This window comes from Elephas maximus, chromosome 20 (genome assembly GCF_024166365.1).
Source record: "Elephas maximus indicus isolate mEleMax1 chromosome 20, mEleMax1 primary haplotype, whole genome shotgun sequence".
NCBI classification, from domain to species: domain Eukaryota; kingdom Metazoa; phylum Chordata; class Mammalia; order Proboscidea; family Elephantidae; genus Elephas; species Elephas maximus.
In genome coordinates, this window is record NC_064838.1 from 78,439,863 (window position 1) to 78,457,398 (window position 17,536).

At 37.8% G+C, this 17,536-nt stretch overlaps 1 protein-coding gene across 1 annotated transcript; it reads right to left on the reverse strand.

Annotated features, from left to right (window-relative positions):
- Positions 1 to 16,285: 16,285 nt before the first annotated feature.
- On the reverse strand, positions 16,286 to 17,137 carry LOC126064014 (olfactory receptor 1052-like). The gene has a single exon (XM_049862571.1). The coding sequence runs from the start codon at positions 17,123 to 17,125 to the stop codon at positions 16,286 to 16,288; it is 840 nt and encodes a 279-aa protein (XP_049718528.1). The 5' UTR covers positions 17,126 to 17,137.
- Between the last annotated feature and the right edge of the window lie 399 nt (positions 17,138 to 17,536).

Consider the following 17,536-nt stretch of genomic DNA (forward strand, 5'->3'; position numbering starts at 1 on the left):
ACTTAAAAAAAAAAAATATTGACTTTATGTGCTTTCTAATTGAATAGGACACCCTACATATTCCCCAGTCGGAAAAGGTAAGAGGCAATTGCAGGTAAGGAAAAAAAAAAAAATACAAATGATCTGTACTATACCATGGAGACCTGCATGTTGGAAAGGTACCTCACTCTTACCGTTGAAGTTACAATGGGGGAAAAACAGTTCAATTCCATTAAAACTGGAGTAGTTGCAAAGTCCTGCAGAAATAGTGACTTACATTATCATCATTTCTGTGTGCATGTATATTCTTTTTAGGGTCTTTGACCTTCTTGGACATGGATTAACATATTTCATCAGATTTGGAAAATGATTTGCTGATATGTTCTCAAATAGATTTTCTGTCTGCTATGCTTGTCTTCTTGTGGAGTTCTAATCATATGTATTTTACATCACATAGTATCGCACCATTGATATAACGAATTTCTCATTTTTCATCTAATTTTTCTTTTATTATTAATACTTAAGTGTGGATCATTTGTATTGCTCTGTATTCAAATTCATTGATGTTCTTTCTCTTCAATGTCCAATCTTCTTTTAAGCCTATCCATTAAAAATTTCATTCCAATATATTAAGCAAACAATAAGCAAAAAAGAGCAGGAGTAGCAATATTAATTTCTGACAAAATAGACTTTAAAGTTAAATCCACCACAAAGGATAAAGACGGACACTACATAATGATTAAAGGGACAATTCGCCAGGAAGATATAACCATATTAAATATTTATGCACCCAATGACAGGGCTGCAAGATACATAAAACAAATTTTAACAGAACTGAAAAGTGAGATAGATACCTCCACAATTATTGTAGGAGATTTCAACACACCACTTTCGGAGAAAGACAGGACATCCAGTAAGAAGGTCGATAGAGACACGGAAGACCTAATTACTACAATCAACCAACTTGACCTCATTGACTTATACAGAACTCTCCACCCAACTGCTACAAAGTATACTTTTTTTCTAGCACACATGGAACATTCTCTAGAATAGATCACATATTAGGTCATAAAAGAAACCATTGCAGAATCCAAAACATCGAAATATTACAAAGCATCTTCTCAGACCACAAGGCCATAAAAGTGGAAATCAATACCAGAAAAATTAGGGAAAAGAAATCAAATACTTGGAAACTGAACAATACCCTGCTCAAAAAAGATTGGGTTATACAAGACATTAAGGAGGGAATAAAGAAATTCATAGAATGCAACGAGAATGAAAATACTTCCTATCAAAACCTCTGGGACACAGCAAAAGCAGTGCTCAGAGGCCAATTTATATTGATAAATGCACACATACAAAAAGAAGAAAGAGCCCAAATCAGAGAACTGTCCCTACACCTTGAACAAATAGAAAGTGAGCAACAAAAGAATCCATCAGGCACCAGAAGAAAACAAATAATAAAAATTAGAGCTGAACGAAATGAATTAGAGAACAGGAAAACAACTGAAAGAATTAACAAAGCCAAAAGCTAGTTCTTTGAAAAAATTAACAAAATTGATAAACCATTGGCCAGACTGACTAAAGAAATACAGGAAAAGAAAGAAATAACCCGAATAAGAAACGAGAAGGGCCACATCACAACAGACCCAACTGAAATTTAAAGAATCATATCAGATTATTACAAAAAAATGTACTCTAACAAATAAGCAAACGAGAAGAAATGGATGAATTCCTAGAAAAACACTACCTACCTAAACTAACACATTCAGAAGTAGAACAACTAAATAGATGCATAACAAAAAAAGAGATTGAAACGGTAATCAAAAAACTCCAACAAAAAAAGCCCTGGCCCGGATGGCTTTACTACAGAGTTCTACCAAACTTTCAGAGAAGAGTTAATACCACTACTACTAAAGGTATTTCAAAGCATAGAAAATGACGGAATACTGCCTAACTCATTCTATGAAGCCACCATATCCCTGATTCCAAAACCAGGTAAAGACATCACAAAAAAAGAAAATTACAGACCTATATCCCTCATGAACATAGATGCAAAAATCCTCAACAAAATTCTAGCCAATAGAATTCAACAACATATCAAAAAATAATCCACCATGACCCAGTGGGATTTATACCAGGTATGCAAGGCTGGTTTAATATTAGAAAAACCATTAATATAATCCACCATATAAATAAAACAAAAGACAAAAACCACATGATCTTATCAATTGATGCAGAAAAGGCATTTGACAAAGTCCAACACCCATTTATGATAAAAACTCTCACCAAAATAGGAATTGAAGGAAAATTCCTCAACATAATAAAGGGCATCTATACAAAGCCAACAGCCAACATCTCTCTAAATGGAGAAAGCCTGAAAGCATTTCCCTTGAGAACAGGAACCAGACAAGGATACCCTTTATCACCACTTTTATTCAACATTGTGCTAGAGGTCCTAGCCAGAGCAATTAGGCTAGACAAAGACATGATCTTATACACAGAAAACCCTAAGGAATCCTCCAGAAAACTACTGAAACTAATAGAAGAGTTTGGCAGAGTCTCAGGTTATAAGATAAACATACAAAAATCACTTGGATCCCTCTACATCAACAAAAAGAACATCAAAGAGGAAATAACCAAATCAATACCATTCACAGTAGCCCCCAAGAAGATAAAATATTTAGGAAAAAATCTTACCAAAGATGTAAAAGACCTATACAAAAAAAAAAAAAACTACAAAGTACTAGTGCAAGAAACTAAAAAGGACCTACTTAAGTGGAAAAACATACCTTGCTCATGGATAGGAAGACTTAACATAGTAAAAATGTCTATTCTACCAAAAGCCATCTGTACATACAATGCAATTCTGATCCAAATTCCAATGACATTTTTTAATGTGATGGAGAAACAAATCACCAACTTCATATGGAAGGGAAAGAAGCCTCAGATAAGTAAAGCATTACTGAAAAAGAAGAAGAAAGTGGGAGGCCTCACTCTACCTGATTTCAAAACCTATTATACAGCTACAGTAGTCAAAACAGCCTGGTACTGGTACAACAAAAGGCACATAGACCAATGGAACAGAATTGAGAACCCAGATACAAATCCATCCACATATGAGCTGCTGATATTTGACAAACACCCAGTGTCAGTTAGCTGGGGAAAAGATAGGCTTTTTAACAAATGGTGCTGGCATAACTGGATATCCACTTGCAAAAAAATGAAACAGGACCCATACCTCACACCATGCGCAAAAACTAACTCCAAGTGGATCAAAGACCTAAACGTAAAGAATAAAACGATAAAGATCATGGAAGAAAAAATAGGGACAACCCTAGGAGCCCTAATACAAGGCATAAACAGAATATAAAACATTACCAAAAATGACGAAGAGAAACCAGATAACTGGGAGCTCCTAAAAATCAAACACCTATGCTCATCTAAAGACTTCACCAAAAGAGTAAAAAGACCACCTACACACTGGGAAAGAATTTTCAGCTATGATATCTCCAACCAGTGCCTGATCTCTAAAATCTATATGATTCTGTTAAAACTCAACCACAAAAAGACAAACAACCCAATCAAGAAGTGGGCAAAGGATATGAACACACACTTCACTAAAGAAGATATTCAGGCAGCTAACAGATACATGAGAAAATGCTCTCAATCATTAGACGTTAGAGAAATGCAAATTAAAATTACGATGAGATTCCATCTCACTCCAACAAGGCTGGCATTAATCCAAAAAACACAAAATACTAAATGTTGGAGAGGCTGCGGAGAGATTGGAACTCTTATACACTGCTGGTGGGAATGTCAAATGGTACAACCACTCTGGAAATCTATCTGGCGTTTTCTTAAAAAGTTAGAAATAGAACTACCATACAACCCAGAAATCCCACTCCTCGGAATATACCCTAGAGAAATAAGAGCCTTCACACAAACAGATATATGCACACCCATGTTTATTGCAGCTCTGTTTACAATAGCAAAAAGCTGGAAGCAACCAAGGTGTCCATCAACGGATGAATGGGTAAATAAGTTGTGGTATATTCACACAATGGAATACTACGCATCGATAAAGAACAGTGACGAATCTCTGAAACATTTCATAACATGGAGTAACCTGGAAGGCATTATGCTGAGCGAAATGAGTCAGAGGAAAAGGACAAATACTGTATAAGACCACTATTAAAAGATCTTGAGAAATAGTATAAACTGAGAAGAACACATACTTTTGTGGTTACGAGGGGGGGAGGGATGAAGGGTGGGAGAGGGTTATTTACTGATGAGTTAAATTTTTTTTAGTAGATAAGAACTACTTTAGGTGAAGGGAAGGACAATACTCAATACATGGAAGGTCAGCTCAACTGGACTGGACCAAAAGCAAAGAAGTTTCCGGGATCAACTGAATGCTTCAAAGGTCAACGGAGCAAGGGCGGGGGTTTGGGGACTATGGCTTAAGGGGACTTCTAAGTCAATTGGCAAAATAAATCTCTTATGAAAACATTCTGCATCCCACTTTGAAATGTGGCGTCTGGGGTCTTAAATGCTAACAAGCGGCCATCTAAGATCCATCAATTGGTCTCAACCCACCTGGAGCAAAGGAAAATGAAGAACACCATGGTCACACGATAACTGTGAGCCCAAGAGACAGAAAGGGCCACATGAACCGGAGACTGCCCTCATCCCAAGACCAGAAGAACTAGTTGGTGCCCGGCCACAATCGATGACTGCCCTGACAGGGAGCACAAGAGAGAACCCCTGAGGGAGCAGGAGATCAGTGGGATGCAGACCTCAAATTCTCATAAAAAGATCAGACTTAATGGTCTGACTGAGACAGAGGAATCCTGGCGGTCATGGCCCCCAAACCTTCGGTTGGCCCAGGACAGGAACCATTCCCGAAGACAACACATCAGACATGGAAGGGACCGGACAATGGGTAGGAGAGAGAAGCTGATGAAGAGTGAGCTACTTGTATCAGGTGGACACTTGAGACTGTGTTGGCATCTCCTGTCTGGAGGGGAGATAGAAGGGTAGAAAGGGTTGGAAACTGGCAAAATTGTCACGAAAGGAGAGACTGGAAGGGCTGACTCATTAGGGGGAGAGTAAGTGGGTAAGTGGGAGTATGGAGTAAGGTATAAAAAAAATATAAGCTTATATGTGACAGACTGACTTGATTTGTAAACGTTCACTTAAAGCTCAATAAAAATTATTAAAAAAAAAAATTCATTCCAGGTATTATATCCAGCTTTGAGAACTCAATATAGTCTTTTTTATAATTTCTATTTATATTATTTATGTTCACGTTTATGTACCAGGAGCCCTTGTAGCCCAGTGGTTTAGTGCTCGGCAGCTATTCGACAGGTCAGTGGGAGAAATATGTGGCATTCAACTACTGTAAATATTACAACCTTAGAAACATTAAGGGGCAGTTCTAGTCTGTCCTGTAGGGTCTCTACGAGTTGGAATCGACTTGATGGCAATGGGTTTGGTTTTGGTTTTTGGTTTTACCTTTAAGTGCTTGCAAACATTTATAATTTTTAAAATCCTTTTCTTTTCCTTTGCTAGTTCTATCATCTCTGTTATTCCTGAGTCTGTTGGGTGATTTTTCTCATAGTTATAGGTACCATCTTCCTACTTCTTGAATTTGCCAATAAATTAACAACGTTGTGTGTTGTTTCGACTAGCAGTTTATCTACTCTTTTTGATGCTTACTTTTGAGCTCTGTTAGTTTGGAGTTTAGTGAAGCATTTCCTCTGGAGTTATTTTGGGTCTTCTTTCTGGTGTCTCCACTGAATAGCTTAGGTATTCAATGGCTACCTCACTCTGGTTTGGCACAACCTATGGCAACCCAGGTGAGCCATGGTAATTTTTCATCATCCAAACCCCTGGTAATTTCTCTTTTCCTGGTAATGGTTCTTTGCCTTACCATAAGATTAAGGCTAATTCCAAATCTCAGAGGAACCCTATGCAGATTTCTTACTCACTTTCTTTGCCTAGATCTCTCCATTCTGCTACTGAGTGTTGAATATTACAGCCACCTCAGTCTTTCCAGAATGATTTTGTTTCCTCATCTTAACGTGACTATTGTTCTCTACTTGTCCCACCCCGCCTCATGTCAAACCAAAACCAAACCCGTTGCCAGAGTCGATTCCCACTCATGGTGACCCCATGTGGTATAGGGTAGTAGAGCTACTCCATAAGGTTTTCTTGACTATAATCTTTACAGAAACAGGTCGCCAGGCCTTTCTTTTGCAATGCTGCTGGGTGGGTTCCAACTGCCAACTTTAGGTTATTAATGGAGCCCCAGCCATCTGCACCACCCAAGGAACAATAAATTTCTTTCTTCTCTCACGTACCCAGTCCTGTGCTGCCAGTGAGTTGTGTGTGGTAAAAACATACATAACAGAACATCCACCATTTCAAAAATTTCAACATGTACAATTTAGTGACATTGATTACTTTCTTGAAATTCTGCAACTATTCTCATTAGTTATCCTTTCCCAAATTGTTGCACCACCCTTAACATAAATTCAATGCCTCCTAAGTAAACCCTCCCCCTTCTCTTCCACCCCTGTTAACCACTAATAATTTTTCAGTTCTATATGTTCACTGGAAACCCCGGTGGCGTAGGGGTTAAGTGCTACTGCTGCTAACCAAAAGGTCGGCCGTTCAAACCCACTAGGTGCTCCTTGGAAACTCTATGGGGCAGTTCTACTCTGTCCTATAGGGTCACTATAAGTCAGAATCAACTTGACGGCAGTGGGTTTGGTTTTGGTTTTATATGTTTACTTATTTCACATAAATTAATTCATACAACATTTGTCCTTTTGCAACTCACTTATTTCACTCAACGTGTTTTTAAGGTTCATCCATGAAGTGGCATGCATCAGGATTTCACTTTTCTTTATGGCTGAGTAGTATTCCATTGTGTGTATGTGTATACTCCATTTTGTTTATCCATTCATCTGCTGATGGACATCTCAGTTGTTTCCATCTTTTGGCTATTGTGAAAGGTGCTGCAATGAGCATTGGCTGCAAAAAATGGGGTCAGACATAACAGTGATTATGAGGATGGTGCAGGACCAAGCACTGTTTTGTTCTGTTGTACATGAGGTCACTAGGAGTTGGAACTGACTGGATAGCAGCTAACAACAACAGGAGTATTGACATTTGTGGGGACCATTAAATATTTTAATGAACCACAGATTATTCTTATTCTAACTGTAACTATGTTTAATTTGTACTCAAACTCTTCAATTAATATTTTCTTATTGTTTTCTCTCTGTATTTCTCTCTCTGCTTATCTCTCTCTCTCTTATTTTCAGTAGCTCCTTCAGTGAAAAACTATCTAGGCGAATTCAAAAAATTTATTTTCTTTGGGTTAATGGGTATCCCTGAGTTGTGTGTTGTTCCTTTTGATCTGTATGATCACCGTGGTGGGGAGCTCTTGTACGTTTACATTAATCGTGGCGATACCCAATATATTGCACATTTTCAGCTGGATCTTTTACATCTTAGACTGTATGATTGGCGCAACTTAGAATTCCATGGTGTTCAGTATTTGCAGTTGCTTCTGGTGCTTCTGCCTTCCCCAGTTATATCATCTAGGAATGCCTTTTCCCGTGCGTGTAATGAAATCCTCAATAAATCAGTGGTTCACTAAATATAAATATTAGCTCGAGAAAGAGGGTTTAATTTCTTATTTTAAAAAAAAAAAAAAAGTCCAGTAGTGGAGTCTGATGGCTCTCATTGGTTCAGTAGCTCAGCAATATCAAAGTCAATATATTTACCAATATCTTGTTCTTAAATTAAATTCTCAAAAAATTGAAGTTTAGAAGCGGCGGAACCAACATGGAGCTATAGACAAAAACACCACACCATCCATCCACAGAAAAGACCCCCAAAATTAAGTAAAACAGACACAAACATAAATCCTGGAACCCTAAGGATCAAATGGAGAGATAAAGAACTCAACTAAGCACTGAATGGAATATGAAGCTGACAGAAAACCTAGCATAAGGGGAGAAACAGAGCAGAGGTCCTTTATCAGCTAAGGCAGTATGGATTTGCCATCTTGGACTCCTGTTAGAGGTAAGCAGACAGGGAGTATGGGAAAGCAGCTTCACAGAACTCCCAGCAGGAGGCAGCAACTGGTAAGGAGTGATACATGCTTTCCTACCAGACCCTTCCTCCCACGTGCTCAGCCTCCACCACTTCACAGCAGGCTGTGGTTGCTGGGCTGGGAGGCACCACTTGGTGCCACTTGGATTCATTCTGCTCACACCTTCAGTGCCATTTGGTTGCTGCTGGTGTTGGTTTTGTCAGCTTCCTTTGGTTTCTTCCCTGTATGTCACCTCCTCTGTCTCCTTTCTCTCAGACATCTAGCTCCATATGCCACCTTTGCTTCTTCTTGACAGGATGTGAATCACCTCTTGGCTGAGGAACTGCTTCCCCAGACCAGTAGCCACCATGCTGGTGGGATCCCTGGGGCCTTTTTATTTTATTTTTCCTTTTTGTTTATCTTCATTTCTAGGTTTCTCATCTCTCTCTACTTACCTTCTTTTCCTGTGTCCTGAATACCTGGTACTGTGTGCTCTCTCTGTGCTTTCCAGCTGGGCTGGGAGCCATCTCCCTGGTCTGCATATCTGCCTCAGTGGGAACCCAGGGAGCTTTTATTTTTCTTCTTTTTACCTTTTTGTTTTTCTTCATTTTTCAGTTTCTCATCTCTCTACTTACCTTTTTTTTTTCCTCTCTCTTGAATACCTGGTGCTCTGTGCCATCTACGCCCCTTCTAGCAGGACCGTACAGCTTGGAAACCACTTCCCCCATCTTTGCAGTTGTACCAGTTGGATCCCTGAGGATATTTCTTTTTATTTTCTTTAGACTTATTATTATTTTTTCTCTTTTTTCATTATCGTTTTTCTTCATTTCTCAGTTTCTCATCTCTCTCTAATTTCCTTCTTTTCCTGTCTTGTAAAAACCTGGTGCTGTGTACCATTTCTGCCATTTCTCAGGACTGGGATCCATTTCTCCAGTTGCCAGTGGGATACCTGGGGGCATTTTTATTTTATTTTCTCTTTTTTCCTTTTGTTTTTTCATTTCTAAGTTTCTCATTTCTATTTTCCTTCTTTCCCTGTCCTCTGAATACCTGGAATTGTGTGCCATCTCTACCCCTTTTAGATAGGATGTGTACCAAGGCCTGGGAGCCAAATCCCCAGTCACTGGTGGGATCCCTGGGGAAATTGTTTTTTCTTTAATTATCTTTTCTCTTTTCCTTTTTGTTTTTCTCCATTTCTCAGTTTCTTATCTCTCTACTTCAACAGCAGGCTCCCTCAGAACGGTTTCTTGTTTGGTTTTATTTGGCTGCTGTTTCTTCTCTCTTCTTTTCCATACCCAACTTAGCTTCAGATATCACAACCTCTCAACTCCCTCCTGCCAATCTGTACTGTGTACTCAACATTGGACCCCCCAAAAGCACAGACATGGCCTGCCAGAACCTGCATTGCACTGATCCTTGGGCTGCCCTGTTGGCCCAAGTATTGCCACAAACAACCCATCCCAGCCCCTTCCCTTCAGATGGACCATTGGACAAGGAGGTGAAAAGTATCATGCCCACAGACAAGCAAACAACAAAGAATGAACAAGCCACCTGCTCAGACATAGCAAAATAAAACAAAAACAAGGACAAAAGAAACAAATCTACAGTCAATAAGTGAAGACAGTAACTACTGAATGTCCCAAAGACAGCAGATTATATCAAAACCTTTAATAAAAAAAGGGCAAGATAGTTCCAGTAGACATCCAAAATAAAAACCAGATGACTTTTCAGTAGAAAAAAAGGCACTGGAAGTACCTGATGGGAATTCAAATCTATATATATATATAGATAGATTTTAATATTCTGAGCCATCCAAGAGTTGAAGCAAAAGCAAACAAAATGAGGAATAAATACACAAATTCATGGAAAAGGCAGACAAAATCATGGAAAACACAGGCAAAACAATGAAATAATCCAGAAAAACAATGGAAGAGTAAAATGCCAAAATAAATGTACAACTAAAAATCAATCAAAAACAACAATTAGAAATCCAAAGGACAAACAACAAGATTTCAGAAATGGATAGTTTCATAGAAGCTCTGAGGAGCAAATTTGAAACAATGGAAGAGAGAACCAGTGAAATTAAAGATAAATAGTTGGATACCACTTTGTCTGAGGAAAAATCAGAAAAAAAACACTGAAGAAAACTGAAAAAAATCTGAGAATTATGTGGGACACAATCAAAAGCAAAAATTTGTGAGTGGTCACAGTTCCAGAATAGGGGAAGAAAACAGAAAACACAGAGAGGATCGCTGAAGAACTGCTGACAGAAAACTTCCCTAAAATCATGAAAGATGAAAAGCTGACCATTAAGAAGCTCAACAAATCCCATATAGGAAAGACCCCAAAGGAAAAATGCCAAGGCATATGATAATCACACTTCCTAAAACCAAAGACAAAGAAAGACTCCTGAGAGCAACTCGGAAAAAAGGGAAAAGTCACACACAGAGAGGGAACAATAAGACTAAGCTCTGATTACTCTACAGAAATCAAGCAAGCAAGAAAACAAATGATGACATATACAAAACCTTGCAAGAAAAAAAAATTCCAACCAAGAATAATACATCCTACAAAACTCTCGATCAAATATGACGGTGAAATTAGTACATTTCCAGATAAACAGAGAATAAAGGAATATGTAAAAACCAGACCAAAATTACAAGAAGTAGTAAAGGGAGTCTGTCAGTCTAAGAACAAATAACATCTGACCACAGCCTGAATCTAGGGTGCAAGATCTGATCAGAGAGATGCCAACCTAGGAAATGAACTCTCAAGAACTATCAAACCTAAAATATTTACAACAGTGAACCAGAGAGGTTAACCTGCAAATGACAGCAACTTCAGAAAAATAAAAGACAGAATAAATGGTGGAGAGGAAGGCAAGGTGGTACCAAGTAGTAAAAAGCTGGTTAAAACTGGAAGACAAGGATAAATTTCAAGGTAACCACAAGAAAATTTAAAAAAAAAAAAAACTACCCATCAAAATAAAGAAGAATAACATAAAGTCTGAGTAAAAACAATTTACAAAAACAAAAGAAACAAAAAAAAAAAATCCACAAACAAAAGGAATTCAACCTGGGGGAGTAAGAAGAACAAAGAAAATGTCAGCACCACAAAAAAAAAGCATGAAAAAAATGACAGCAATAAACTCACGCCTATCAATAATTACACTGAACATAAATGGCCTAAATACATCCAAAAGAGACAGAGAGTGAGAAAATGGATTAAAAAAAAAAAAAACAGAATCCATTAGGTTTTTTGGTTTTTACAAAAGGACACACCTTAGAAACAAAAATGTAAATTTACTAAAAATCAAAAGATGAAATAAAAATATATCAAGCAAGCAGCAACCAAAAAGGAGAAGGAATGGCAACACTAATCTCAGATGAAATGGGCTTTAAAACAAAATCCACCATAAAAGACATTGAAGAGCACTCTGTAATGATTAAAGGGACTGTCTATCACAAAGACATAACAATAACAAACATCTATGCACCCAATGACAGGGGTTCAAAAAACATTAAAAAGGTCTAACAGGAGAAAAAAGAGAGATGGACAGTTCCACAATAATAGCAAGAGATTCAACAAACCTCTCTCAGTAAAGGATAAAATATCTAGAAAGAAACTCAACAAAGATACAGAAGATCTAAAGGTCACAATCAGAGAATTTGAACTCAGAGACATATTGAATAATCCACCCAAAAACCGTAAAGAATGCATTCTTTTCTGACGCACATGGAACTGTTGCCAGAATAGACCACATCTTAGGCCACAAAGTAAAGTTAACAAAATCCAAAACACTGAGATAATACAAAGTATCTTCCCTGAGTACAACACCATCAAAGTAGAAATTAACAGTAAGAGCAAGGAAAAAAAAAAAAAAAATCAACTACATTGAAACCAAATAACACCCTGCTTAAAAACCACTGGGTAAAAGAAGAAATCAAAGATGGAATAAAAACTTTCCTAGAATCAAATGAGAATGAAAACACATACCAAAACCTTTGGGACACAGCAAAGGCAGTGCTCAGAGGTCAATGTATAGCAATAGAAACACACATCAAAAAAGGAAGAAAAGGACATAATCAAAATATTAGCTACATCACTTGAACAAATAGAAAGAGAACAGCAAAAGAAGCCCAAAGCCACCAGAAGAAACGATATAATAAACACATCAGGGCAGAAATAGAGAATTGAAATAGAGAACTGAAAAACAATAGAAAGAATCAACAAAACTAAAAGTTGCTTCTTTGAAAGTATCAACAAAATCGAAATGCCAATGGCCAAATTGACAAAATAAAAACAGGAGAGGATGCAATAATCCAAGTAAGAAATGCAATCGAGGACGTTAAAACAGACCAAACTAAAATAATAAAAAATCATAACAGAGTATTATAAAAAATTATACGCCAACAAATTTGAAAACCTGGAGGAAAAGGACAAATTTCTAGGAACACATTACCTACTCAAACTAACACAAACTGAAATTTAAAATCAGAACCAACCCATAAGAGATCAAAAAGGTAATTAAAAAAAAAAAAGAAAAAAAACTCCCAACAAAAGAAAGCCCTGGCCCAGATTGCTTCACTGGAGAATTCTATCAAACATTCAGAGACGAGCTTAAACCAGTAGTACTCTAACTATATCAGAACATAGAAAAGGAAGCGATACTTCCAAAGTCATTCTATGAAGCCAGCATAACCCTGATACCAAAACCAGGCAAAGACACCACAAAAATAGAAAATTGCAGACCAATATCTCTCATGAATATAGATGCAAAAATTCTCAACAAAATTCTAACCAACAGAATTCAGTGTCAGATCAAAAAGATAATACACCAAGACAGAGTAGGATTCATACCAGATATGCAAGCATGGTTCAACAATAGAAAATCAATGAGCATAATTCACCACATAAATAAAAGTATCACATGGTCATCTCAATTGACATAGAAAAGGCACTTGACAAAGTCCAACACCCATTCCTGATTAAAACTCTCAATAAAATAGTATAGAAGGGAAATTCCTCAACATAATAAAGGGCATCTTTTTATACAAAACAAATAGCCAACATCATTCTTAATGGACAGAAGCTGAAAACCTTCCCCTTGAGAACACGAACAAGACAAGGATGCCTTTTATCACCAGTCCTGTTTAACAGTTTGCTGGAAGACCTAGCTATAGCATTAAGGCAAAAAAAAAAAAAAAAAAGAAAGGGGATCCAAATTGGCAATAAAGAAGTAAAACTTTTCCCTATTTGCAGATAATATGCTGCTATACATAAAAAACCCAAGACTCCATGAGAAAACTACTGGAACTAATAGAAATATTTAGCAGAGTACCAGGATACAAGGTAAACATAGAAAAATCAGTTGGATTCTTATGCACAAATAAAGAGAAGGATGAAAAGGAAATCAGGAAAAAAAAATACTGTTTATAACAGCCCCTAAAAAAATAAAACACCTAGAAATAAATCTATCCAGGGCTGTAAAAGACCTATACAAAGAAAACTACAAAACATGAGTTGAAGAAATCAAAAGAGATCTACATATGTGCAAAAACATTCCATGATCATGGATAGGTAGACTTAACATTGTGAAAATGACAATTCCATTCAAAGCAATCTGCAAAAACAATTCAATCCCGATTCAAATACTAATGACATTCTTTAAAGAGATGGGTAAACTAATCATGTACTTTATATGGAAAGGGAAGGGGCCCCAAAGAAGTAAAGTACTATTGAAGAAGAAGAATAAAGTAAAAGGACTTACACCACCTGACCTCAGGACCTCTTATACAGCTATGGTAGTCAAAACAGCCGGGTACTGGCACGCTGACAGATACATTGACCAATGCAACAGAATTGAGAACCCAGATGTAAATCCATCCACGCATGGTCAACTAATTTTTGACAAGGGCCCAAAGTCCATCAAATGCAGAAAAGACAGTCATTTTAACAAATGGTGCTGGCCAAATTGGATGTCCATCTTCAAACAAAAGAAACAGGACCCATACCTCACATAATATACAAAAACTAATTCAAAATGGATCAAAAGTCTAAATATAAAATGAAAAACTGTAAAGATCGTAGAAGAAAAGTTAGGATCAACGCTAGAGGCCCTAATACATGGCAGTAACAGAATACAAAACCATAACTAACAACATGAACTCCAGAAGATAAGCTAGACAACTGGGATCTTCTAAAAACTAAACACTTATGCTCATCAATAGACTTCACTAAAAGAGAAAAAGAGAACCTACAGACTGGGAAACAAAAATTTGGCTATTACAAATCAGACAAAGGTCTAATCTCTATGATCTACAAGAAATTCCAACACCTGTACAACAAAAAAACAAATAATCCAATTAAAAAATGGGCAAAGAAAATGAACAGATACTTCGCCAAAGAAGACATTCAAGTAGCTAACAGACACATGAGGAAATGCTCGCAATCACTTGCCATTAGTGAAATGCAAATCAAAACCACAGTGAGATGCCATCTCGCCCTGGGACTACTGGCACAAATCAAGAGAACAGAAAATAGCAAATGTTGGAGAGGTTGTGATGTGATTGGAACCCTTAATGCACTGCTGGTGGGAGTGCAAAATGGAACAACCATGTTGGAAAACAACATGGCACCTTAGAAAGCTAGAAATAGAAACACCATACGATCCAGCAATCCCACTCCTGGAAATATAACCTAGAGAGATAAGAACTGTCACATGAATACACATATGCACACCCATGTTCATTGAAGCATTGTTCACAATTACAAAAAGATGGAAACAACCTAGATGTCCATCAATAGATGACTGGATAAACAAACTATGGTACATACACACAATGGAGTACTATGCAACGGTAAAGGACAGTGATGAATCTACAAAGCATCTGATAACATGAAGGAATCCAGAGGGCATTATGCTGAATGAAATAAGTCAACCACAAAAAGAAAAACATTCTATGAGACCACTACTATAAAAACTCATGACAAAGTTTGCACACAAAAAGAAACAGTCTTTGATGGTTTGGGGAGGGGAGGGGTGGAAATTGAAAAAACACTAAACTTTGTGAAGGGTAAAACAGCACACAGTCCTGGGGAAACAAACACAACTTGTACAAGGCAAAATTACGGAAACTTCATTGACACATCCAAACTCCCAGGGGGACTGAATTACTGTGAGGACCATGTTCTCGGGAACATCTAGCCCAGTTGGCATAACATAGTTTATAAAAAATGTTCTACATTTTACTTTGATGAGTAGCATCTTGGTTGTTAAAAGCCTGTGAGCGGCCCTCTAAGATACTCCACTGGTCTCACCCTTTCCAAAGCAAGAGGAAATGAAAAGAATTATTGATCCAAAGGAAGGATTAGTCTGAAAGACTAATGGAAAACAACTGCCATGGCCTCCACCAGAATGAGTCCAGTACAACTAGACGGTACCTGGCTACAACCACTGAATGCTCTGACAGGGATCACTATAGAGGGTCCTGGGGGACAGAGCTGGAGAAAAATGTAGAACAAAATTCTAACTCACAAAAAAAGACCAGACTTACTGGCCTGACAGAGACCGGAAAAACTGAGAATATGGCCAGCAGATACCCTTTTAGCACAGTAATGAAGTCACTTCCGAGGTTCATTCTTTATCCAAACTTTAGACAGGCCCATAAAACAAAACAAGACTGAAGGGGCACGCCAGCCCAGGGGCAGGGACTGGAAGGCAGGAGGGTACAGGAAAGCTGGTAATAGAGAACCCAAGGTATAGAAGGGTGAGTGTTGACATATTGTGGGGTTGTTAACCAATGTCCCAAAACAATATGTTTACTGACTGTTTAATAAGAAGCTGGTTTGTTCTGTAAACCTTCATCTAAAGTGCAATGAAAAAAAGAAATTACCTTTCTTCCTGTTCTTAATGCAAGTGTTATAAATACATTTATCGTTTTAAGCTAACAGAGAAATACCAATGTAATACTGTGTTTTGCATTGATTCAAAGATTACTGTGATGGGATATCTTTTATATAATGCAGCTGTATGGATTAAATAACTCTCCCTTTCAGGTCAGCCTCCTGGTATGAAAAATAAGTGTACAGAATGAAAGGATCTATACAAACCCTAAAAGATTTAGCATTAATTCATAGAAATCTTGTGAATGTAAGTAACTGAAAACTGATAGAATATTGTAAGATCAAAAGGGAAAATCAACAAGGCAAATGTTTCATTTCTATGGCCCTTTTCACTGCAACATTTACCTCTTTGTTTCTCGGGCTGTAAATCAATGGATTTAACATGGGAATCACTAGTGTGTAGAACACAGCAACCACCTTTTCCTGTTCTACAGAATACTGGGAGCTTGGTTGAATGTAACTAAAGCTCAAGGTACCATAAAATATGGTCACAGCAGTCAGGTGAGAGGCACAGGTGGAGAAGGCTTTCCGTCTCCCTGATGCTGAGCGGATCCTCAGTATAGCAACAGGGATGAACATGTAGGAAATGATCACAATCAAGAAGGTGGCCATGGCAATGGCTCCAGAGAAGGTTAACAGCAACAACTCATTCACGGAGGTATCTGAACACGACAGCTTTAGCAGAGAGGGGATATCACAGAAGAAGTGGTTGACGACATTTGGGCCACAAAAGAACAGTCTGCCCAAGCTTATCGTGTGTATTAATGAGTTCACTGTTCCACATGCCGACAGCAAGTAACCTTCTGTGGTAACGAACACCCCGAAACACAAATGCTGCACCATGCAAGCAGGGAAAGAAATGGTTCCCTTCACAACCAGAAGGTTTATCAGTATTTGGGGTGCAATTGCAGATGAATAGCAGGCGTCTACAAATGCAAGGCAGCTGAGGAAAAAATATATGGGCGTGTGGAGCTTGGGAGTGGTGTGGATTAAGAAGATCATGCCCAGATTCCCCACCAAGGTAATGGCATAAATCACCAGGAAGAACACAAAAAGCACAATTTTCATTTCGGCCTGATCTGTCAGTCCCGAAAGAATAAACTCAGTAACAACTGTCAAATTCTCCGCAGCCATGTGCTTGTTTGTTTTCACAAAATCTGCTGGGAAAAAAGATACAGGGGTTATAATTTATCAGGCAAAGACCGTAAATACAGATTAAGATCAAGTGCAGAGAATGACTGCATTGGTTTTTGAAATAATAATATGTATTTTTCCCATTCTGAGTTTTGTCACCAATAAAATTAATAGCTGGATTAGATGTTCTCAAATTTTCTTTCCAGAAGTCCCTCAGTGTTTGAAAGGGTTAACCTGCTCACTGCTAACTAAAAGGTTGGTGATTCGAGACCACCCAATAGCACCTTAGAAGAAAGGTCTAGTGATCTATTTAAAAAAAAATCATCCGTTCAAAACCCTAATGAGCACTCTGACACTCTGATACACACGAGGTTGTCATGAGTTGGGGTCGATGTGATAGAAACTGGTTTG